General features: G+C 40.8%; 3 protein-coding genes across 3 annotated transcripts; 2 read left to right on the forward strand and 1 right to left on the reverse strand.

Moving 5' to 3' along the window:
• Nucleotides 1-1137: 1137 nt before the first annotated feature.
• Nucleotides 1138-19776, reverse strand: LOC138213620 (GTPase IMAP family member 8-like). The gene is made up of 8 exons (XM_069174847.1): nt 19716-19776; nt 18583-18615; nt 17044-17148; nt 16088-16841; nt 13066-13613; nt 12801-12875; nt 11130-11758; nt 1138-2475 (listed from the first exon to the last, which is right to left on the reverse strand). The coding sequence occupies exons 1-8, from the start codon at nt 19735-19737 to the stop codon at nt 1588-1590; spliced, it is 3054 nt and encodes a 1017-aa protein (XP_069030948.1). The 5' UTR covers nt 19738-19776; the 3' UTR covers nt 1138-1587.
• Nucleotides 4669-7457, forward strand: LOC138213658 (GTPase IMAP family member 8-like). Its single transcript, XM_069174903.1, has 3 exons — nt 4669-4698; nt 5332-5935; nt 6605-7457. Exons 2-3 carry the CDS (start codon nt 5350-5352, stop codon nt 7447-7449), a joined length of 1431 nt encoding a protein of 476 aa, XP_069031004.1. The 5' UTR covers nt 4669-4698; nt 5332-5349; the 3' UTR covers nt 7450-7457.
• Nucleotides 19777-20111: 335 nt separating the features above from the next.
• LOC138213608 (GTPase IMAP family member 4-like) lies at nt 20112-24725 on the forward strand. The gene is made up of 3 exons (XM_069174838.1): nt 20112-20173; nt 21545-22132; nt 22484-24725. Exons 2-3 carry the CDS (start codon nt 21553-21555, stop codon nt 23209-23211), a joined length of 1308 nt encoding a protein of 435 aa, XP_069030939.1. The 5' UTR covers nt 20112-20173; nt 21545-21552; the 3' UTR covers nt 23212-24725.
• The last annotated feature ends 610 nt before the right edge of the window (nt 24726-25335 follow it).

Consider the following 25335-nt stretch of genomic DNA (forward strand, 5'->3'; position numbering starts at 1 on the left):
TTTGCCGCATCGTCACAGCGACGCCCATTGACAAAGTCCAACGAATATCTCAATATATCATTAACTACATGTTTAGGTTGTTGTGACCCGACTTTAGGTTCATGTGATCAACCAGCTCGATGTAGAACGTGAAATTATGAAAAGTGTCATTTCCAGTGGCCAACAGGGGGCGCTATGACTATGAGCGAATATTACCCCACAGGGGTCTTCAGGGCGGGGCTGTTATCATACCTGTGATGTTTGGAGAAGGTCGGTCCATGTACGTAAGATTTAAAGCAACTCGTAGTTTCATGGAGAGACACTCAAAATGGCCGCCTCTTACGGGCACACGCATCGACGAAAACGAATTATTTATACAACTTTTAATCCCAAACATGTTTTCTATCCGTAGAACCTAAATTCAAGTCGGTTTGACAAAATCCCTCGGAGGAGTTCGACAAAGTACAACGTGTCAGAATCGCCCAAAATGGCGACTAAATTCAAAATGGTGGACTTCCTGTCCAGTTGACGTAACGGTGCAATGTAACTTTTTCGTGCGTCTCGGTGTGATACACGTGTCCACCGGATTTCATGAAGTTAGGTAAATGTGGCCGCCGGGGCATCTCTGCAGGGGGCGCTCTCGAGGCATTTGGCCGCGCCCACTCGCGACTCCACCAGAATACAAAATTTTTCGCCACGACGACCGAGAACATTTTTACGAAATACAATAGGGCTTTTGCACCGATGCTCGGACCCTAATTATTAAAGTTGTAAATGTACTTACGAGGCAGAAATCATTTCCAGCCATGTTTGTCTTTTACAGGCGGTTGATCTCTGATGTGTCGAAGTCTAACTGCTGATTAGTTTAATTTTCATCTCAGCTCTGTATTATATTCTGTTTCTAACTCCTCCCTTTCAACGTGATTTCTTTGAAACAGACAGATATCCAAACAGGGAAGCATTTTAATTTGCTGCTGCCAGATCAGTTCAGGTGTGTTCACAGTAGGTAACATCGTAGTCAGCTGGGAGGAGTTTTCTGTGAGTTCTTCATCTGCTCCCTGATTCAACTTTTTCACATATACTGTAAGGAAAACTTCCATCATCACACAAATACTAAAGAAAACAATAAAAAAAAAAAGGATCAGATACAGATTTTTATGTATTTATATTTATTAACGTGTTAGAATAGTGATGAAGTACAGGGGATACATGAAACAAATTGTCTCTGCTGCTTGTCAATAAACACAAACATCCCATTTGTATCTCTTTTCTGCAAACTGCTTGATTTGAGCTTTTCAAAAGCTCTCCTTGGTCACGACTCCTCTGACAGCATGAGAAAAGAACCTTCATCACCAATGTTCATCTTTTTTTAATCATGATGCATCATTTAAGGAATCAAAATCAGAGTTTTTTTTTTTTTTTTTCAGTTTTTACTACTTTAAAACACACAGAAGAAGTTACATAAGGTAGCATTTAGATTGTTTTGGAGTAAAGTGAGTGAAATGAAATGAAAATAGCTTTGAATAAAGATGATGAGTTCAGAAAAAATACCAAACTGTGATTAAATTTGACAACGAGCTGCAGCTAGTTGTTATTTAACTCTGATTATCACTGTATGACACACGCCTTCTCCTTAACCGCCACACCAACAGCTGCCGCTGCAGCTCCGACTCCAGCTCCGACTGCAGCTCCGACTGGACCTCCTACAGCTCCAATACCTGCTCCAACACCAATTTCAACACCAACTCCAGCAAGAGCTCCAACAACAGCACCAACACCTGCTAAAAATGCTAGAACTTTCTTGATGAATGAGTTGTCTTTCTCTGCTTGTCTTCTTGCTTCTTTATACTGCATAAGTGGATTTTCTCTCAGAAGTCGTGATGTTTCTTCTCTGATGGCTTTCTCAGCCTCTGGGAACATGTCATTGGTGAAGTATCTTCCTCCATTTCTCTGAATCATCGAGTTGATCTTCTTCAGCAGCTCTCTGACCTGAGAGGGATTTTTGTCTTTGTTGTTAAAGACTTGATATCCTCCACGACACTGACCGATGAAGCCACAGAGATCTGTGTTTTCACCAATGAATTGTTCAATGGTGACTTCATCATCCTCCAGGTCGTCTCCGTGGGTGAACAGGGCCATGGTGTAATCTGCTGAATTCTCTCCAAACATCTTCTGAATCATTTTCACTGTTTCTTGTTCTTCTGGTGTGAATCTGCCGATCTGCAGCACCACCAGGAACACATGAGGACCAGGAGAAACCAACGAGATGCATCTCACAATCTCTCCCTTCACCTCCTTTTCAGTGTCTTTGGTGTCAAACAGACCTGGAGTATCAACCACAGCCAGCGGTTCACCTTCAAACTCTCCTGTTTCCTTCTGACACCCTGATGTCACTCTGGAAGGAGACGGCTTCGACTTGAAAGGTTTTCCTCCAAGGATGGTGTTTCCTGCTGCACTCTTCCCAACTCCAGTTTTCCCAACAAGTGCAATCCTGATGTTTGGATCCTCTTCTTCTGCTGGAGAAATTAAAAGAATATATTTTACTGATATTGTAAGAAGTGAACTCCAGTTTTTACCATTATATCTCTGTCAGCAGCTCTCGAATTACATAATTACAATAATCAAAATTTTCTGAAGCTGATTTGTTTGTTGCAGTTATCAGATACAGTATTTATCAGTGATAAAGGATACTTGGTGAAATAAAATATGCAGATTTTCATACTGAAATTCTTTAATTGTTGTAGACAGTAGCAGTAATATTTGTATGATATTGTTGTCTATTACATACACTATTGTTTTGCTCTGCACTATAAAATGACCTCTGTAAAATTTTGATTATAGTTTTGGGACACAAAATATAGATTTAAATGATAAAAAGACACAAAAGTTCAAAGTTCATATAAAGATTCATCTGACTTCCCAAACTCTGTTCCTATTAACCGTTACGGTAAAACATTTTCCTGATTTACACTTTAAGTCACATGGTGTACAAATATAAAACAAAAATTCTTCACCTGATAGTCACTTTCATTGATTCAAACTATTAGCACACTAAAAGATAATCTAATCTGACTAGTACAACTGACAATAAAAGCAGCGGAGGAATGAAATGTTTCAACAACATCAGCAGTCACAAAGTTAAAGAAGCTTCCTCACAGCCATTCTTTTGCTTGACCACAAATTGAAATTCTTCATTCAGACCTGTTTCACAAAGGAAGTCATGAAACTGAGGCGCGGCCAACGATGAGAAAACAGAAGTCGTGTTTCCTCTTTTGTATTAAACTTTCAGTCTTTAACAAACTCTGAGAAGTTTACACTCAAAAATAAAAAGCAGACACGTTATAAGTCCTATTGGAGTAGTATATAGAGACTGAACATATTTCATATTTACCAATAAGGAAAATATTTTATTTATTTATGTAGCACATTTCTGGATCTCATGTAAAAAGTGCTTCGAAGAATGAACACATAAGCAGAATCTAGATTACATTCAGTAAAACTATGAAGTTACGTTAAACAGTTCATCATCATCATTTTGTGGAGGCTACTTACCAAGCAGAGCATATTTTCCAGCCATGTTTTTTTTTTTTTTACAGGCAATTGATCTGTGTTGATGTGTTACTTCTGAATAGTTTCATTTTCATCTCAGCTCTGGATTTTAATCTGCTTGTAGTCCCTCCCTTTGAACGTGTGGTGTCTTTGAAACAGTCAGTGGCTCTTAGTGGTATTTTTTAACTTTACAAGCCAAATATCTAATTTGTTATGGTATTAAAGTTTCAGAAGGAACATGAGAACACAGAATTTAGTGAGGAAAAAAGGTAATGCTTTTTGAATGAGCTTCTATTCAACCAAAAGTTTTATTTTGGAGCCAGCTGAAGCAGCATTGCACTTTATCCCTGTGTTGTCCTCACAAAGAAAAAAGAAAAAACATTTGTCCTTTCCATTTTTGATTTCCTTGGGGCAATCTTAATACCAATCAGCGATGATTATTAATTTGTGCTGGAACAGATCTTCTTGGACAGAAATACGAAAGGGTGGAGGAACCGACGTATCTCTGCACCATCTCTGACCACAAACTCTGCTTCCCCTTTTAACAAGGGTTAAAATCATGAGGAGTAACATGGATTTAAACCACATGAAAAAAGAACTGCACCCAATGAATACTGCATTTCTTTTTTAGTTTTTTTGTGGTGCTATTTTTTTTATTTATAGGCTACTTTTTAGCGGATTTTTACATTCATACTATTTGTCCTCTTATTCCCCGTTTAAATAAGTCTTCTTTTTAATTTACACTAAATTTCCTGGTGCCAATAATTTAAGTGACAAACGTCACAGATTCAGTTTCCTGCTAATAACCATCAAAATAAGACTGCAGCTTGCTGCGTTCAAATACATTTTGTTATCAAACTAAAAACAACAAAAATACTACTAATAACAATACTAATAACACGTGTTGACGTGCTTTTATATCCAGTCTATGCGTGCTACGCGTGCATCTATTTCTGTTTACGATCGTCAACACACTCTTATTTTGAAAGAGTTCTTGTGTTTCCGGTCCAACTGACTCTCCTCCAGGAAATGACAGAACCGAAAGTAAAAAGACGAATTCTGGTAACGTTTATTTTTGTTTTCTCGTCCGAGCTGTTTTAAATGAACAGGTGAGTGCAGACCGAACCGAGCCGAACCGAACCGAACCGGACTTTTGTGGTGCATCACGTGGTTTGTGAGCTCCAAACTTGAAAACAAGTTTGACTGTTTGATCGTTTGAGGGATTTCGCTGAAACAATGCTGAATATGTTTTCATCGAGAGCAAAAAGTACTGCATGAAGAGTTACATTTCTACACCAAGATGAAAAGTACTGCATTGATTTTAAAAGTACATTAAGAGTGAACGTAATGCATTAATAGTAAAAGTACAAGTTACATTGAGCATAAAAGCACTGGATTAAGGCAAAGACTACTGCCTTGAGTGACCGTACTGTGTTAAGAGTAAAAGTACTACATTAAAAGCAAAAGTATTGCAGGAAGAGTGAATTAACTGCATTAAGAGTAAAAATACTGCATTGACAGTAAAAACAATAATATGGTAATAGGAGTAAACACACTGCATTGATTGTAAAATGGAAAACTACATTAGGCATAAAAGTACTGGATTATTCGTAAAAGTACTGCATTAAGAGTAAAAGTTCTCTCCTCTCACATTTGTCTTCTCTGATTTCATTTGTTTGTGTGCAGATCAACAAGAAACTAAACTGAAACTCATTATAAAAGATTTAAGTCAAAAATTTATACCCAAGAAACCATTTTTTTTTATCTGACTTTTTTTGAATGTCTCTTTGTTTTCTCCTGCAGGTTTTCCGATGGTCAGATATGGCTCCAGGTCCCGATTCAGGCCCACTTCCAGATCTCACCGTCGTCCTCCTGGGGAACTCGGGCGTGGGAAAAAGTGCTTCAGGAAACACCATTTTAGGACACGAAGCATTTGAATCGAAGACATCTTTTAACTCCGGGAAGGAGATCAGTGAGAAAACTGGACGAGTGTTTGGGAAGCGGATCTCAGTGATCGACACTCCGGGAATATTAGAATCAAAGGATCTGATTGAAGCTCGCTGTCAGGACGTCCTGCGGTCCTCCACGCCTCATCTGTTCCTCCTGGTGGTGAATTTAAGTCGATTCACCGTCGAGCAGAAACGAGCTGCCGAGGCGGCGGTCGCAGTCGTCGGAGTTCAGGGCTTCAGCAGGTGCTACCTGCTCTTCACATGCGGAGACACCTTGAACAACACGTCGCTGCAGGAATTTATCTTCCAGGACAGTAAAAGTTCACTTCCAGAATTTGTTAGAACGTTTTCAGGGAGAATTCACTTGTTTGACAACAAAGACGGTGGAAAAGAGCAAGTCGGAGATCTGCTGCTGAAGTCAGGACACCTTCAGATCTGCGAGAAAACTTGTTCAGCAGGTATCACGTCAGCAAAATTTAAACTGTTGATTAATCGTTAAAATATCAAAACGTCTTGAGGCTGTTCCTCTTCGTAGCAGAGCGATGAGCACAGGGAAGCTAAAACCTTTGCGAGAAAGTATTTCAAGTTACATCAGCAGCTGAATTACACTGGTACGTGAAACATTTACGATCTCAACCTGCATCTAAAGCTCGGGCAGAAAGCAGATTCAGAGGGGGCGGAGCTTCACCATCCAAGACCAAAAAAGCTCGTCAAATTAGGTCGCGCGACCAGCAGGTTTGTGCAACCGTGAATTGCCCCCCCCCCCCCCTTCCGGGTCGGACTGTCAACACCGAGTTCTGCTGGGATCTTCTAAAGGGGAAAACATTCGGGTGGAACAACCTGAACTGTGGCGCCATGGCAACAGGCTTCTCCAACGTGACGACAGGCCTCTGCTCAAGTCTCAGGTGAAATCGCAAATGCACCAGTGGTCTCAGAAAGACGTGTTCATCGAGTTCATCGAGTTCATCAAGCGACGTAACTTGGAATACTTCCTCACCAAAGTTGTAGCTTCCTGCTGCTCATCACCGCGCTGCGCTCCGTCTTTGTGCTTTTTGTTTGTTTCTTTTATCGCCGTAAACACGAGAACTTCGGTGTTTCAAGATTTGAATGTGTTTTGTGTCCCGCAGGTCTTCGCGACGAGACGAGGGTCCGGAGGATCGTTCTGATTGGTCCGGCTGGAGGCGGTAAAAGTTCGTCCGGGAACAGCCTGTTGGGATCCCGTCAGTTTGATCTCGACTGCGACTTCAATGGAATCCGAAGACGGCACCGGCGCGGGTCGGCGGAGGTGGAGGGAGGACGCATCGCAGTGGTGGACTCCACCGGACTCACAGGACAAAGTCTGACTCTGGACCAGCTGGCCCGAGAGATCAGGACCATGATGGACCTGGTTGATCCGGGACCACACGTGTTCGTGTTTGTGGTGAAAGTCGGCCGGCTGTCCGGAGACGACTCCCGGCTGCTCGGGTTGCTGACTCGGCTGTTTGACGGGGACGTCTCCAAACACACCGTGGTGCTTTTCACTCACGGAGACGCTTTGGGGGGGCTGAACCTCCGGGACACCATCCGGTCCAGCAGCTGTGTGTCCAAGTTGGTGTCCCGCTGCGGAGGGAGACACTGTGTGATCGACAACACTCGCGGAGGAGATGGACTGCAGGTCAGGCACTTCCTCCGTCAGGTAGATGACATCATCAGAGATAACGGGGGACGGCACTGTGACTCGGACGATTTCAGCGCACCGGACGGACGAAATCACGGACACCCGGGACAGACGATTCGTAACAGACTCTGGATCAGTGGATATGTGCATATGTGGATGTCTTTGTCCTCAGTCTGGCGGCTCAGACCGTTGATTCACCCACTAAAGATTTACTGTTTAAATCAGACACTATTTTATTTATTCATAACCGAACAGAATCTTCTGAATATCAAACAAAGAAACAGTTTGAAACCAGAAAATGACCTCAAAGACTAAACGTACAATAAAACTACAACTTTTATTCTCTGTCGTTGTCAGTATTTTCCGTTTGGTTTCTCATGTGATCGTGTGTTTCAGACTCCAAATAACCTGCAGCTGTGGTAACCAGCATAATACATATATATATATGTACATATGTAATTATCTTACTGTTCTACTGCCCTGTAATACTGTGGCAGTAATATACTACGTTTCCTTTGTAGGCTCCATCAACAGTTTGTATGTTACCATAAACTCCTTTTACTACTTCTTTTAAATTTGCAGACACATTCTGTAAACATTGACATTGGAAAATAACCTTTTTTCTTTATGCTGTCATACTTTCTGCAGAACTTCTATTGAGTGACTTCACTGCAAAGAAAACGTTGGAGTTTAGCAAAATGACAAGCTCCTGCAAATATTGCAGAGATTGGTCGAATTTAAGTAAATGATTGGAATTTCCCGAAAGGGAGTGTTCATTTCTTCTTCTTTTTTTTCTGCTGCGTTGAGACTCAGTACAACATGTGAGTCAGCAGGGGGCAGCATGATGTAGAGCAAAGTTTTTTAATTATTCAATAGAAGCTGATTTGTTTTACTTTTAGTTCCATTTCTGATTTGCATTTATTTAATTCTAACGTTTAACCTGTTTTTACCTTCACTGGATGAACATCCACTTTGACCTCTGGTTTCACTGAAGTGCAGGATTCGCCATTTTTCCCTTCACATCGGGACATTTGGTAAGTTCATGCCTATCTAATAGAATGTCACAAAATGTCAACGTCAAAATGAGAAGCCACAATTAATGTACACATATTTCTTTGGTGCATTTAAAATCGGCCACTTTTAGGCGACTAATTATTTTCTTTTATGTGCTTTCTGTCTGTCAAGTCTGACAAACCTCTTTAAGAAACAAGGTTTCTCTGGTCAGTTGTGAGCCTGCCTTCTGCATTAGTTTGGGCTTCTTGTGAAGGCTAAAGTGCACGTGGACCAGCATTTGGAGAATTCGACTAGCTCTCAACATGGCTGCCACTTTGATACTTCAAAGTGCTTTTTCATTCAACTGGGGAACCTTGACTGTTTGACTGCAACCCTGACTGCCCAAGATGGTTGTGATTGGTTTAAAGAAATACAAACAAGCCAGAAGGCTTTTTTTTCGTTTTTGTTTCATCCCCCTAAAGCAGAATTATACATCGGTGCAACCAGACCATTTTCTAGCACTGGCACACATCGATAAAGATAGGGTCTGGCTATCCTGGACTAATATCGTTTTAAGGTTTGCTCTTCAGATACCTCGATGAACTCGCACTGAATGGTTTGGTGACTCATCTCAGAAACACCAGAGGTGGTTTAACAGGCGCGTTTATCAGGATTGTAATCAGGCAGGTGTCACACCTGAAGAGGTGCTGTAGTCGGAAGATGCAGGATATAATAAAAATTCACTTCCCAGGTCATCACTGGAAATTATTTTAAGAAGATTTAATCCCAAACATGTTTTCTATCCATAGAACCTAAATTCAAGTCGGTCCGACAAAATCCCTCGGAGGAGTTTGACAAATTACAACGTGTCGGAATCGCCCAAAATGGCGACTAAATTCAAAATGGTGGACTTCCTGTCGAGTTGACCTAATGGTGCAATGTAACTTTTTTGTGTGTCTCGGTGTGATACACGTGTCCACCAGATTTCGTGAATTTAGGTAAATGTGGCCACCGGGGCATTTCTGTAGGGGGCGCTCTCGAGCCGTTTGGCCGCGTCCACTCGCGACTCCACTAGAATATGACATTTTTCGCCGGGAGACATATGCTTATCCACTTTCATGAGTTTAAGAATATGATAAAGCCTCCAAAAAGGCAAATCACTTTTCGTAAGAATAAGAACGTCCAAGAACATTTTTACAAAAAACAATAAGGCTTTCGCACCGATGCTCGGTGCTCGGGCCCTAATGAAACGTAATGATGTTAAAGATTATTCTCATCAGCAGTTCTCACCAGTAAGACCTGTTTTTGAGGACAGCGAACAGTCGTGGCCACCTAAGAGATCACTGAAGTCATCGTCTTCTTTTCTACTTATTCAACTTTGGGGCTTTAACAAACTCTGAAATCTTTACATTCTAATTCTTTATTTTTCTAAAAATACACATTTTATAGTCCAATTCCAGACTGAACATATTTCAAACAGACGTGGACATAAAATGTATTCATGTCGCATCTTTCTGGATCTGATGTAATTAGTGCTTTTCAGAATTAATAAATAGATAAGCTATAAACACTTGATGTACATAGAAAAAAAAATCAAATATGTACAACTATAATATTACAGTGAACAGGTGATTTTGAGCTTCATCAGCTTTTATCAAAACTTTGAAGATGAAACTTAATCTAAAAAAGTCACAAAAAAATTATTAAAATTGTAAATGTACTTACCAAGGAGAGCATAATTTCCAGCCATGTTTGTCTTTTACAGGCGGTTGATCTCTGATGTGTCGAAGTCTAACTGCTGATCAGTTTAATTTTCATCTCAACTCTGTATTATATTATATTTCTAGCTCCTCCCTTTCAACATGTGAATTTTTTGAAACAGACAGATATCAAAACAAGGAAGCATTTCAATTTGCTGCTGCCAGATCAGTTCAGGTGTGTTCACAGTAGGTCAGAGGCGTCTACCTGTACACACCAGGTGCACGATGTTTGTTTTATTTGGTGCACCGGAGGGGGAGGAGCCTAACTCCAATCTGTCCGTGATGCTGCTCACTTCTGTAAATCTGAAGTTTCAACTTTCACAGCTGAAAAAAATTAAAGAGTTTTAATATCTTCCGCGGCCCTCTGAAGACACGTCGTAGTCAGCTGGGAGGAGTTTTCTGAGTTGTTCATCTGCTCCCTGATTCAACTTTTTCATATAAACTGTAAGGAAAACTTCCATCAACACACAAACACTAAAGAAAACAAACTAAAAAAAAGGATCAGATACAGATTTTTATGTATTTATATTTATTAACGTGTTAGAATAGTGATGAAGTACAGGGGATACATGAAACAAATTGTCTCTGCTGCTTGTCAATAAACACAAACATCCCATTTGTATCTCTTTTCTGTAAACTGCTTGATTTCAGCTTTTCAAAAGCTCTCCTTGGTCACGACTCCTCTGACAGCATGAGAAAAGAACCTTCATCACCAATGTTCATCTTTTTTAATCATGATGCATCATTTAAGAAATCAAAATCAGAGTTTTTTTTTCAGTTTTTACAACTTTAAAACACAGAAGTTACATAAGGTAGCATTTAGATTGTTTTGGACTAAAGTGAGTGAAATGAACAGAAAACATCTTTGAACAAAGATGATGAGTTCATAAAAAATACCAAACTGTGATTAAATCTGATAACGAGCTGCAGCTAGTTGTTATTTAACTCTGATTATCACTGTATGACGCACGCCTTCTTCTTAACCGCCACAGCAACAGCTGCCGCTGTAAGTCCGACTCCAGCTCCGACTGCAGCTCCTGCTAAAGCTCCGACTGGACCTACTACACTTCCAATACCTGCTCCAACAGCAATTTCAACACCAACTCCAGCAAGAGCTCCAACAACAACACCACCACTTGTTGACAAAGCTAAAACGTTCCGGATGAATGAGTTGTTTTCCTCTGCTTGTCTTCTTGCTTCTTTACACATCAACTCTGGATTTTCTCTCAGAAGTCGTTGCATCTCTTCTCTTATGGCTCTCTCAGCCTCTTCAAACATCTCATTGGTGTAGTATCCTCCTCCATTTCTCTGAACCATTGAGTTGATCTTCTTCAGCAGCTCTCTGACCTGAGAGGGATCCTTGTTTGTCTTTTCGAAAACATGATATCCTCCACGACACTGTTTGATAAAGACATGGAGATCTTCATTTTTACCAATGAATTCTTCTATGGACATGTTTGCATCCTCCAGTTTCTCTCCGTGGGTGAACAGGGCCATGGTGTAATCTGCTAACTTCTCTCCAAACATCTCCTGAATGATTTTCACTGTTTCTTGTTCTTCTTTTGTGAATCTGCCGATCTGCAGCACCACCAGGAACACATGAGGACCAGGAGAAACAAATGAGATGCATCTAGCGATCTCTCTCTTCACCTTTTCTTGATTTGCATTGGAGTCAAACAGACCTGGAGTATCAACCACAGCCAGAATTTGACCTTCAAACGCTCCTGTTTCCTTCTTACACTCTGATGTTTCCGTGGAAGGAGACAGCTGCGACTGAAAAGGATTTCCTCTTAAGATGGTGTTTCCTGCTGCACTCTTCCCGACTCCAGTTTTCCCAACAAGTGCAATCCTGATGTTTGGTTCCTCCTCTTCTGTTGGAGAAATTAAAAGAATATATTTGACTCATATTGTAAGAAGTAAACTCTAAATTATAATTTGTATCATTATATCTCTATGAGCAGCTCTCTAAGTAGATTTGATCAAACCCTGATAAAAAAGAGCATTTCATTTGAAAGTCAAACTGGTCACTGAACTGACAGAAAGTGTCAGCAAGCTGCCGGGATGCTTTCAAGGAGAAACAATCTTTGAACTGTATTTCCAACCCGGTGTCACGGCAAAGTTTGAGAATGACACGCTTTGGGCTGTTAAGGCGTGAAAGTTACACGTACACTGGAGTAGATGAAAATGAAACATACTGCATGCTTTGAGCCATTTGATTTACAGGAAAGCAAAACTTTTTGCAAAAACTCGTGGTTGGGGTTAAACAAAAAAAAATGTTGGTTCCAACAAACACATAAGGTCAAAGTTTACATTAAGTTTCATCAGACCTCTCACTTGTGTTCCTAATGAAATCTACACTACAGAACAGTTATGTCACATAATGAACAGATAAATCCAGAATATTCACGTTACAGTTTTAGTCTCTGACGAACTGATTAGTACAACTGACAATAAAAGCAGCGGAGGAATGAAATGTTTCAACAATATCAGCGGTCACAAAGTTTAAGAAGCTTCCTCACAGCCGTTCTTTTTCTTTACCATAAATGGAGATTCACCAGTCGGACCTGTTTCACAAAGGAAGTCATGAAACAGAGGCGCCGCCAACGATGAGAAAACGGAAGTCGTGTTTCCTCTTTTGTATTAAACTTTGAGTGTTTAATAAACTCTGAGAAGTTTACACTCAAAAATAAAAAGCAGACTTGTTATAAGTCCTATTCGAGTAGTATATAGAGACTGAAAATATTTCATATTTACCAATAAGGAAAATATTTTATTTATTTATGTAGCATATTTCTGGATCTCATGTAAAAAGTGCTTCTAAGAATGAACACAAACAGAATCTAGATTACATTCAGTAAAACTATGAAGTTACGTTAAACAGTTCATCATCATCATTTTATGGAGGCTACTTACCAAGCAGAGCATATTTTCCAGCCATGTTTTTTTTTTTTTTTTGACAGGCAATTGATCTGTGTTGATGTGTTACTACTGAATAGTTTCATTTTCATCTCAGCTCTGGATTTTAATCTGCTTGTAGTCCCTCCCTTTGAACGTGTGGTGTCTTTGAAACAGACAGCGGCTCTTAGTGGTATTGTTTTACTTTACAAGCCAAATATCTAATTTGTTACGGTATTAAAATTTCAGAAGGACCACGAGAACACAGAATTTAGTGTCCGGCTGGAGGCGGTAAAAGTTCGTCCGGGAACAGCCTGTTGGGATCCCGTCAGTTTGATCTCGACTGCGACTTCAATGGAATCCGAAGACGGCACCGGCGCGGGTCGGCGGAGGTGGAGGGAGGACGCATCGCAGTGGTGGACTCCACCGGACTCACAGGACAAAGTCTGACTCTGGACCAGCTGGCCCGTGAGATCAGGACCATGATGGACCTGGTTGATCCGGGACCACACGTGTTCGTGTTTGTGGTGAAAGTCGGCCGGCTGTCCAGAGACGACTCCCGGCTGCTCGGGTTGCTGACACGGCTGTTTGACGGGGACGTCTCCAAACACACCGTGGTGCTTTTCACTCACGGAGACGCTTTGGGGGGGCTGAACCTCCGGGACACCATCCGGTCCAGCAGCTGTGTGTCCAAGCTGGTGTCCCGCTGCGGAGGGAGACACTGTGTGATCGACAACACTCGCGGAGGAGATGGACTGCAGGTCAGGCACTTCCTCCGTCAGGTAGATGACATCATCAGAGATAACGGGGGACGGCACTGTGACTCGGACGCTTTCAGCGCACCGGACGGACGAAATCACGGACACCCGGGACAGACGATTCGTAACAGACTCTGGATCAGTGGATATGTGCATATGTGGATGTCTTTGTCCTCAGTCTGGCGGCTCAGACCGTTGATTCACCCACTAAAGATTTACTGTTTAAATCAGACACTATTTTATTTATTCATAACCGAACAGAATCTTCTGAATATCAAACAAAGAAATAGTTTGAAACCAGAAAATGACCTCAAAGACTAAACGTACAATAAAACTACAACTTTTATTCTCTGTCGTTGTCAGTATTTTCCGTTTGGTTTCTCATTTGATCGTGTGTTTCAGACTCCAAATAACCTGCAGCTGTGGTAACCAGCATAATACATATATATATATATGTACATATGTAATTATCTTACTGTTCTACTGCCCTGTAATACTGTGGCAGTAATATACTACGTTTCCTTTGTAGGCTCCATCAACAGTTTGTATGTTACCATAAACTCCTTTTACTACTTCTTTTAAATTTGCAGGCACATTCTGTAAACATTGACATTGGAAAATAACCTTTTTTCTTTATGCTGTCATACTTTCTGCAGAACTTCTATTGAGTGACTTCACTGCAAAGAAAACGTTGGAGTTTAGCAAAATGACAAGCTCCTGCAAATATTGCAGAGATTGGTCGAATTTAAGTAAATGATTGGAATTTCCCGAAAGGGAGTGTTCATTTCTTCTTTTTTTTCTGCTGCATTGAGACTCAGTACAACATGTGAGTCAGCAGGGGGCAGCATAATGTAGAGCAAAGTTTTGTAATTATTCAATAGAAACTGATTTGTTTTACTTTTAGTTCCATTTCTGATTTGCATTTATTTAATTCTAACGTTTAACCTGTTTTTACCTTCACTGGATGATAATCCACTTTGACCTCTGGTTTCACTGAAGTGCAGGATTCGCCATTTTTCCCTTCACATCGGGACATTTGGTAAGTTCATGCCTATCTAATAGAATGTCACAAAATGTCAACATCAAAATGAGAAGCCACAATTCATGTACACATATTTCTTTGGTGCATTTAAAATCGGCCACTTTCAGCCGACTAATTATTTTCTTTTATGTGCTTTCTGTCTGTCAAGTCTGACAAACCTCTTTAAGAAACAAGGTTTCTCTGGTCAGTTGTGAGCCTGCCTTCTGCATTAGTTTGGGCTTCTTGTGAAGACTAAAGTGCACGTGGACCAGCATTTGGAGAATTCGACTAGCTCTCAACATGGCTGCCACTTTGATACTTCAAAGTGCTTTTTCATTCAACTGGGGAACCTTGACTGTTTGACTGCAACCCTGGATTTATTGCACTGCCCAAGATGGTTGTGATTGGTTTAAAGAAATACAAACAAGCCAGAAGGCTTTTTTTCATTTTTGTTTTTCATCACCCTAAAGCAGAATTATACATCGGTGCAACCAGACCATTTCCTAGCACTGGCACACATCGATAAAGATAGGGTCTGGCTATCCTAGACTAATATCGTTTTAAGGTTTGCTCTTCAGATACCTCGATGAAGTCGCACTGCATGGTTTGGTGACCCATCTCAGAAACACCAGAGGTGGTTTAGCAGGCGCGTTTATCAGGATTGTAATCAGGCAGGTGTCACACCTGAAGAGCTGCTGTAGTCGGAGGATGCAGGATATAATAAAAATTCACTTCCCAGGTCATCACTGGAAAGTGATTCACACTTTTCAGCATCAGGGAGTTAAGCCGTGTACCCCACAGGAATCACATCTACTTAAAGGAGAAAACAGGTCATGCTCACATGGGGCTTACAGTGCTGGAAGCTGCTTATTGGTCGAGGAGGACATCCCGTGGAAATCTGAGGTGGCGATCCGAAACAAAACGGTCTACTTTAAAATTTCAAAAATACTGTCATTGTTTTTGTAATGTTGTGATGTGACCAGCCGCTGTTTCTCGATACATTTTCTGACTAATTTGTATGATCTTTGTGGGGCTTTAGACCATGCTGGTAACACGGATAAGAATTAGCTGAAGTAACACTTAGTCCCCCAGAAAGTTCCCAGACATTAGAACTGTTGGTGAAGTTTGACAACAAAAAAGGCACCAATCGAGTCTGACAAATAAGACATAGTGAAATAAAGGTTTATTAATCGGTAAAGTAATTTACTAAATGTACAGTTTATATTCAAGTGTTCTTTGGCTACATGTGATAGCTGTATAAAATACGTGCTGTCCAGCTTTGTCCGTCTTTAACAGCTGAATGTTTATGTCAGATTGTCTTTGTTACTGTCCTGCTCATTTGTCCCTTCCTGTTGTCGAAGTTGTCCGTTTCTGCCACAGGATGTTGGCAGAGACAAGAACTGAACAAAGAGCAGCACTTCAGCAGTATTTTGGAGCTCGTAACACACTCCGGTTTCTGCTGTGATATCACACATGATGTCAGTTGACCTGAAGTATCAGAAACAGTCAGTGAACTTTTAAGATGTTAATTTAATTTCAAGGTCGTGTGGAACTTTTCAAAGGACTCAGCAGGTCCGATCTGCTCGACAACATGGCGAACTCCGCTCTCTAAGGCGTGATAGTACCGCTTCACTTCTTTCAGCTCGGACTGCAGTCGTTTCTCCACCTGCTCTCGTTCCTGCTGAGCTTCACTCAGCAGCTTCTCGTACTTTGACTCGACAGATTTGATTCCCTCCTCCAGTTTCTTCTCGTAGAACTCTCTGAGCTCCGACTCCCTCTTATCCAACATCTTCACCGCCTCCAGGTAGGTTATGTTGGAGTAACACTGCCCCCCGTTGTCATCCACCATCTTCTTCATCTTCTGCAGCAGATCCAGGACCTGACCCCGATCGTTGGTCTTGTTGTTGTTGAGGACGTGGAATCTGTTTTTCACCTTCTTCAGGATCGACTGAAGTTCAGGTCCAGCCCTCTCGAGCTGTCGCTGGAAGGCTGGTTCAGTTTGGTCGTCCTCGGTGAAGAGGATGATGGTGTACCTCCAGGCATCCTCCCCAAAGATTTCCTCCACTTGCCTCACAGCCTGCTGCTCCTCAGGGGTGAAGCGTCCCACCTTGATGACCAGCAGGATGGCGTGGGGCCCCGGCGCCGACATGTTGATGCATTTGGAGATCTCCCTTTTCACCGTGTCTTCAGGTAATAAAGTGTCGAAGAGGCCGGGAGTGTCGACGACGGACACCTCCATACTGAACACCTCCCCTCTCTGCTTACAACACTCTCTGGTCACTGCGGAGAGAAAACACATTGATAATTGTGAAACATGACTTCACATCACAGGATGCAGGAGCTTATTAGCCAGAGACACATGTTCATAAAACAATGTCGCCACTGGAGGTGTTTTAGACGTACTTCAAGTCTTTTTTCTTCTGTTTGGTTCACCTTAATCCTACATTTGAAAAGCTTCAAAAACCTTGACTTTCCATGTTACCTGAGGACTGGCTGATCTCAGCTCTGAAGGCGTCTCTTCCAAGGATGGTGTTTCCACTGGAGCTCTTCCCTGCTCCGGTCTTCCCAACAAGAACCACTCTGAAGTCTTAATAGAAAGCAAATGTTGAAACACTGATGATGTGACATAAACTATTTATGAGTGCTAATGGACTTCCAGCTGAAATGTACACTTCCTGTACCTTGTATGCACACTCAACCTTGCTTACCCCGACACCGTTAACAACATTGAGGGATTTGTGTCAGGTTCATTAAACAAGTCACAGAGCTTGGTTTTCCAAAGCAGACATCACTTGTGCTTAAGTCTTATCCTTTCATCGAGCCTCGTCAAAACATAGTTTGCGGCAAAGGAGCATTTTGCTACATTAAAGTGGGCGTCTGTTGCATGAGCATCGCATAGCATTGTGATGCGCATGGAGCCGGGAGAAGCTACACCTTTTGTGACTAAGTATACCAAGTTATGTTGATTGATCAAAATCAACACCTGCGTTAGTCACGTTTAACACTGAAGAAGGCGAGTCGGGTCAGGAGCGAAAAAGGTGGGACTGCTTGGACATTTGCGGAGTTGTGCGCTGTGTGTGCAATTCGTCCTCCAGGGTCAGGAGGTCAACACAGAGCTCTGCTGTGACGTTCTGAGGCGTCGGAGGGAAAAACATTCAGCGCAAACGGTCTGAGGGGTCGAGCGATGACGCTCGGGTCGACGACACGACAACACGCTTGTTCACAGCGCGTTGAAAACGTGCACATTTCTGGCCCACAATCGTGGATTGTCGTATTTGGGTCCCTGACACCCCAAAATTTGACAAAATATTTTGACATGCGCTCTGCTGAAGCTTCAGGTCCGTGTTGAAATCATCACAAAACATCTGTAACTCGGGCGAGTACTTGCGAAGGTTACTGCTTCCACTTGCTCCATGCGCATCACCGTTGTATGCAACACAAACAGTGCCTGAACTTTTTGATTTCCCTGGTATGTCTGCAGAACTACGATTTTTGACACCCTTTCATAAGTTGGATCCTTACTTACCTCTACAGACTCCTTTTTGTCCATCTCCTTGTTGATATTCTCGTCAATCAGCCTCAAGTCCACATCTCTAAAACTTTCTCTTAACTTTTCTTTTTCTCTTCTCCCTGTCACGTTCAACTTCACAGTAATGGAATTTTTTGTTCCAATTTTCAGCCTCAGTTTCATTTTTGATTTTGTCTGTTGACGTTTTTACCACAGACACTCCCCTCCTTAAAATGACCAAATCCAAACCTGCTTGTTACAAAACAGTTTTTTCGACAAACAGGTTGTCCTTCTATGTTCCATATTCAAGTAAAACCGTCTGCACCTTCTGTCTAAACTGCTACCTCAGCCCGTATGAGAAAATATATCTGTTCCTTGATAATGACAGGGCATTAAACAGTAAGCCATCTCGGATCAAACCATCCAATTCCTTTTAAAACTATTCTCTATAAATCACCATGTTGACACAAATGTACAGAACTCCTTCAAATGGTTTTTAGACTGATTTCATACCGTTACGGTAATCCATACTTCTTCTTCGTGTTGCTGTTCACAGAAAAAGGAAAAAAAAAAGTTTTCAGTATATCATTAAGACCTAAAAAACAACTAAACATTGCAAATAGCAAAATACCTAAACAGGTGATTACATAAATGACATTTGTAGAATTAATGTAGCATGTACTTTTTTTAGTCCTCTAACTGAAAGCTAAAAAAAAAAAAAAAAAAAAGATTAAGGAAAATAAAAACGGCTGTTTCTGAAGATTTTGATGACCTTGGCAGGACGTTTGCTTACATCTATGAGGGGTCTGAAATTTCTTTAAAATATTCGATATCTCATTTTATAATACTTTATTGTTTTAAACTGAACTAAATTCAACTTCTATTCTGTGTCCTCAACATTATCTGTCAGTTAGTATCGTTACATTCGTGCTACTCAATGTAATAATCCTGATCTTTCATGATACAACTTTCAGTGCACATTTTAGATCTCAACTAAGAAAATACCTGACAACAAACTATATAAAAAACACAGATCTCATCTGACGGTCTTCTTTGAGTGAACTGCGTCTTTACACCTTGTGAATCTCTCCTAAAATGTGCTATTCACTACACGTGACCCTCTAATCAATAGCTACCTGCAAAGGCACTCCTTGTTTACGTTTTAGTCTCATGACAAGTCTCAGGACCCGTTGACCCTATTCATGACGTCAAAACCTAAAACCGTAAAGTAATCAACACCCAGAGAAGGTTTGTTGAAGGTTTACTGAAAGTAAATTATTAAAACGAGTTGACAGCACGAAGCGCGTAACAGTGGGGTTGTGGTTTATGTGTGGTGGATGAACATACAGTGTGCTCTGATTGAAAAGTGAATCCAGTCTGAGTATACCTGCCGAAATAACTATTTTATGGCTTTACGGGACACAATTGACTTTGTATGCAATGATTTCTGCTGTTTCTCATCTTTTCTGCGAGTTAAAATTAGAGAGAATAAATAACTTTCAGAACATTCATGGCTGCAAAAGTCATGCTGCAAACTTTTTTTCAGTTGTTAGTAAAGATAAATTAAACATCAGTAACAACACTGTGATCACATTAATGACACGTTAAAAGATCAAAGTGACAAATCAGAAACAAATCCGACTCACTGGACATTCGTCTGTCTGCCATGATCGCTGCAGCAACTTTATTTTCACTCTGAAAGTTATAGTCTGCATATATTGCGGAAGTGCACTTCAACGGATCAAACACTTGGTTAAACACCTGAGGACAGATTTAGAACATCCGGTTTAGAAAATAAAACAGACAGAGGGTGAGTTACGCATTGAGCAAATTAAATCAGCAAACATTTTTTATAACGTTTCAAAGCACAGAAGGACAAACTGATCATGCATCAGGACAAACCCGGTCTGTGTTCAGCTGAGTTTAAGTCTGAAACAAAACAAAAGAAATATCCGCTGCTTTTATTTTGAAAGGTATTTTGGTAGTTGGTTCAGTTTAATAGGCTATGTGAAATTTGAGGAAGTTTTAGTAGGCGTAAACGAGGAACAGGAAGACGCGTTTTAATGTCTGTCTGGACTCTGAACACCCTCCTTCCTACTCTTAGGTATGTCCGACAAATTTGACCAAAAAAAATACGTTTGTCTCCCGCTTTTATGGTCTATTATTTTGTCTTTCTTTATTCAGATGACGTTCACCTGCAGAGGCTCTCCTCTCTTTATTCATAATTAAGTAACTTGATTTAGCTGACACAATAGCTGCTTCTGACCGCAGCAAACATTACATAATGTTCTTCATTTAAAGTTGATCAGTTTCCTCTTTATATTTGGTTTCGTTTATTTGTCTTGTTTTTAATTTCAGTAGTTACAGTTATCTTTAATGGTTTTAGTTACTTTCGATTCGACGTTAACTCGGGACAAAAAAAAGAGCGAAGAGTTTATGATATCACCTTCCCACCTTGTACACTTAGGAGTCATATTCCATTTTATGTTTTCATTGAAACTGCATGTTTTATTAAAATTATGTAATTTCCCATCACTAGACTTATTGAATTTGGTTGTTTCATTCTCAAAAGTTTGTGTGTAGTTTCCTGGTCTGAAAAGTGAGGCCAGTGCAGAAGTGCCTTTAAGTGCAATACCACAGAAGGCCGCTAGGGCGTGGCACCAAAAAGGCTTGCGGCTCCATAGACTCCCATTCAACTTCTCATGAAATACAAAGTCAATATAGTTTTAGACACTAGTCATAATGGGGCCATCCGCTAAAGTCACTCCTTCTCATGAGTTTTCTGGAAAATAATTCCATAATTTATAAGATATTGGGCCTCAAAAAGCGGTATGTTTAGGGGTGTGTCTGTCTGATTGACAGGCTTGTGGTGCCATCAGGTTTCCTCTGGAGGTGGGCGGAGCATAGGCTAGCGTCCTCGAGTTCCCTATTATATTGAGTCAAATTCACCGCTTGATCCTCCTCAGCTTGTCCAAATATGGTCACGTCCGGCTCCTGAATAGAAAGATGATGATGGCCAAAATACCGGACTCAAGACTTCAAAACAGCAGTTCACAAACCGATTGGCCGCCTGGTTTTCCATCACGCAGCAGTGGTTGTTCCACTGGAGTGAGTAGGCGGTGCTAACAGCAACAGCCTCACTCTTCAACTCCCAACAGACTGATGTCACACCGATGACTCTGTTTGGACCCCTGGGAAGTGAATTCCCCCCAAAAAAGCTGCAATTACTGCTCTTTGCCATAAGTGCCACCAAATAGAACAAAATAGAGATCTTCCGTTTATATAGATACCTGTGTATATAATTCCACGCTGCATGTCAGGACAGTTCAGGATTTGATCCATTTAAAATAAAATCTCACCTGTTTAACTCTGATCTTCTTTATTACTGATAGAAATTATGGCCATCAGACCAGAATGAAAAAAAAACTTTTTTCTAGAAATGCTGTTTAATTAAAATCTTTGTTTTCTTCTACAGGTCTAGACATGGATCCATGTCCTGCTCCAGATCTCACCATTGTCCTTCTGGGAAACTCAGGAGTGGGTAAAAGTGCATCAGGAAATACGATTTTAGGACAAGGAAATGTGTTTGAGTCGAGACAGGCCTTTGAACCTGTGACAACTCAGATCTCTGAGAAATCAGGACGAGTGTTTGGGAAACAGATCACAGTGATCGATACTCCAGGAATATTTGGATCAGAGGAGGACATTAAAACTCATTTTCAGGTGCTCTTTCAGTCCTCCAGACCTTGTTTGTTCCTGGTGGTGGTTGAAATTAATAGATTCACCGCCGAGCAGGAAAACGCCGTGAAGGCAACAATCGGAGTTATCGGGGATCAGAGACTGAAAAAGAGTTTTTTGCTCTTCACAAAAGGAAATGGCTTCAACAGCAAGTCACTGGATGAGTTCATCAACAGACAGCCAGACGGTCCACTTGCCCAACTCGCTGCAAGGTTTGCAGGGAGACATTTGTTTGACAATATAAATGGAGATCAAGAACAAGTCCGAAATTTGCTGCTGCTATTTGACAATATAAATGGAGATTCTTCAAGACACCCCAAACAAGGTGAGACCAAGATATTGTGTTGCATAGTGCCTTTTCAAGCCACCACACTTCAGACTGCTGTGTCAGCAGAAAGAGTTGTTGGAAGGTTGCAAACCACAAGTTGAGAACCACTGCTGTCGTGTACGCTGTTGTGAATTCGGTGTGAATGATACAGTCTTTAATTTTACTTTATCCAAGAAATTGCATTTAACATCAAACCCTTGACTCTACAAGCACAGTCAGAGCAATGAATGTTTGAGGGTGCAACTTGATTGGTCCAGGGGTGATGTCCCAAAGCAAGTGCTTTATTTACTTCTGGAAAAAAAAAAACAATCATGTTTTTTATGCCTCTGTATATTTTCTTTCCTTCAGGTGCTCCTCCTTTGAAAGTCAGGAGGATCGTTCTGCTTGGCCTACCTGGAGATGGCAAAAGTGCATCAGCAAACACCATCCTGGGATCAAAGCAGTTTAAATCATCCAGTAGCTTTGAAGCAGTCACTACAGAGAGCGACTCTAAAACAGCTAAACTGGGGGGTCATGAGCTCACAGTGGTTGACACTCCAGGATTCACTAAAAAAGTTCTGTCTCCCAGAAAGCTGTATGAAGAGATTGTAAAGGCAATAGTAAAGGCCAGTCCAGGACCACATGCCTTCATCATCGTGGTCAAATTAGGACGAATCTCTGAAGCAAACATTATACTGTTTAAGATGCTGCCCGAAGTCTTTGGGAAGGATGCTCTTAAGTACACAGTGGTTATCTTCACTCATGGCGACACCCTGGAAGGTCAGACCATTAAAGGCCGCATCGAGGAAGAGAAATGCATTCGGGACCTGGTCTCCCTTTGTGGCAATAGATACTGTCTGTTTGACAACACAAAGAGAGGAAACAGACAGCAGGTCAGAAACCTGCTAGATATACTAGATACAATGGACACAGCTAATTCTGGACAATACTACACCCCTGAGATGTTCTACGATGTTCATAAAGTGTATCATAATTGGCAGAAGTTCATTGAGTGGTTTGAACAGATGCTAAAAAAAATAGATGAATATTTCAGAAGCAATCCTTGTGAGGTGAAGTTGTTAAGTGGACTGCAGTGATGGAGAAGCTGCAGAACGACAGACAGATGGACATACAGACACAGAGACAAATAATGGAGTACAAATGACGAAGTCCTCATCTTTAAAATTATACATTCTCATTATAAACAACTGATGTGGGAGGATTTTTTTTTTTCATGGTGATTTATTTCATTTTTCTTCTATGTTTTTTTCCACTCCACTGAGATTCAGGGGGGCAACAGGGGGCAGCAGAACGTAAGAACAAAGTTAAGTTGTCTTTTCAATTAATAGGAGGTGATTTGTTTTACTCTCAGTTGCATTTCTCGTTTGCATTTATTTAGTTCCAGTGTTAAACGTCTTAAGCCTGCAGTATGTTTCTATTTAAGCAGTTTAAGCAAATATAACTTAAAATGATCAATAATAATAATTTGGTTTCATTAAATTACTTTTAGAAACCTGAGAATATTGTACTATTGTGAAGGGATTGTTGTTTCCACTAGCATCTTTGAGTTTGACAACAAACTTAAATACATGCATGTAAGTTTTCATTCTGGACTACACCCCCCCCCCCCCATCAGTGCTGCAGCTGCTGATTGGCTGATTTACTCGGCATGTCTGGGCACATTCAGGGCTCATGACAAGGACAGTGACCATCATGTACTTTTCAATGTTTTTCACATGGTTTGTCTGTATCGGACTAATGTCTGCGTCTCCTCAGCAGTGGATAAAATGTCGGGACCTGCTGCAGTCAAAGACGGTTTTCTCTTTAACATGTTTTGACCATCACTCTTATTGTACTTCATATTGTGACATTTGGGGGTGTTAAACTCACAAACCCAATTTCTGTCTTGTGTAGAGTGCCGTTGAGTGAGTATGACGGAGTCTGTCTATATGTGTATAAGTTTAACATTGTATGACGTAAATAATCATTTGCATTCCGATTTTATTTTATTTTTAAAAAGTTATGACAGCCTAGGAACACAATAAGATGTAGTACTTGTAATATTATATATTCATAGTAATCGCAATATAGTAATTGTAATATATTTACATTTAGTTTTTTTTTTCATTTAATTTTGTGAAAATGTTGATAACCAATGAATACAATAATGACTAGGATGAGTATATTATGATATTAAAGTACTAATGTCACATTAATACCAACATAATATGAGATGAATAATGTTAAATAGATGTAGTATTGTCCCATTTTCTGAGAGTTAATAACAATTGCTTCTTAAAAGAATGAATTTCAGAACCTCAATCTATATGGTTCCATATCCCCAACACCTTATTTAATAAGGTTGGAGGGTTTAACTTTTTTGCTTTATTGTGATTTTGAGATCTCTAGAATTCCTATAATGCTCTCGGACTTGTTATTTACGAGATGCAACAAAATGTTATTTACCCATAATTTCTCACCACACAAAACTGTTTTAGATTGTGCCATAACATCACCATTGTTGCTTTTTCTGTATTCTTAGTTTGTGTTCATATATTCCCTATCTTGACTTGTTAATTTGTTTGTCACAATAAAGTTTAATAAAAAAATGTAAGCAGTTCACATAGAGTGAATATAAAAGTGTTCATAGCTTCCAGGTTTAAGAAAAAATGAGGCCGCTGCAGAAGTGCTTAAGCTGCAATACCACCGAATGCAACTACAGGTTGGCTCCATCGACTCCCATTCAACTTCCCTCATCAAATACAAAGTTGATAAATGTTTTCCACTAGTCATTGCGGAGTTGTTAGTTATAGTAACTCATTATTAGTTTTCTGGCACTCTGTCTGAGAGAGAGAGAGAGAAACTTGCCTACCTGTCTTTGTGAGGACACTCATTTATAATGAGTACATTTGTCAGGTCCTCTGTTTAGGACAGACCTTCAGAGGACTGTTTGAGGGTCTACGGTCTTCAAAAAGACAGAAATACGAACACGTGTGCTTGCATGCGCGGCAGTTGCTGTAGCAACCGTTGGTGGATGAAAACCAGGATCAGGACCAGCTGGACCCTCTGACAGACAAAATACAGCTTCTGGGTTACAGAGTGAAGAACAGACAGACAGCCGTGCAGACAGACAGACAGACAGCTAGACAGACAGACAGACAGTGAGAGGGAGGAGATAATGACAGTGGAGGAGTGTCTGTTAGAGCGTTCAGTCTGCTCAG

The sequence above is a fragment of the Embiotoca jacksoni genome, unplaced genomic scaffold (genome assembly GCF_022577435.1).
Source record: "Embiotoca jacksoni isolate LCO1_2020_lvr unplaced genomic scaffold, fEmbJac1.0.p SCAF_62, whole genome shotgun sequence".
In the NCBI taxonomy this organism is placed as follows: domain Eukaryota; kingdom Metazoa; phylum Chordata; class Actinopteri; family Embiotocidae; genus Embiotoca; species Embiotoca jacksoni.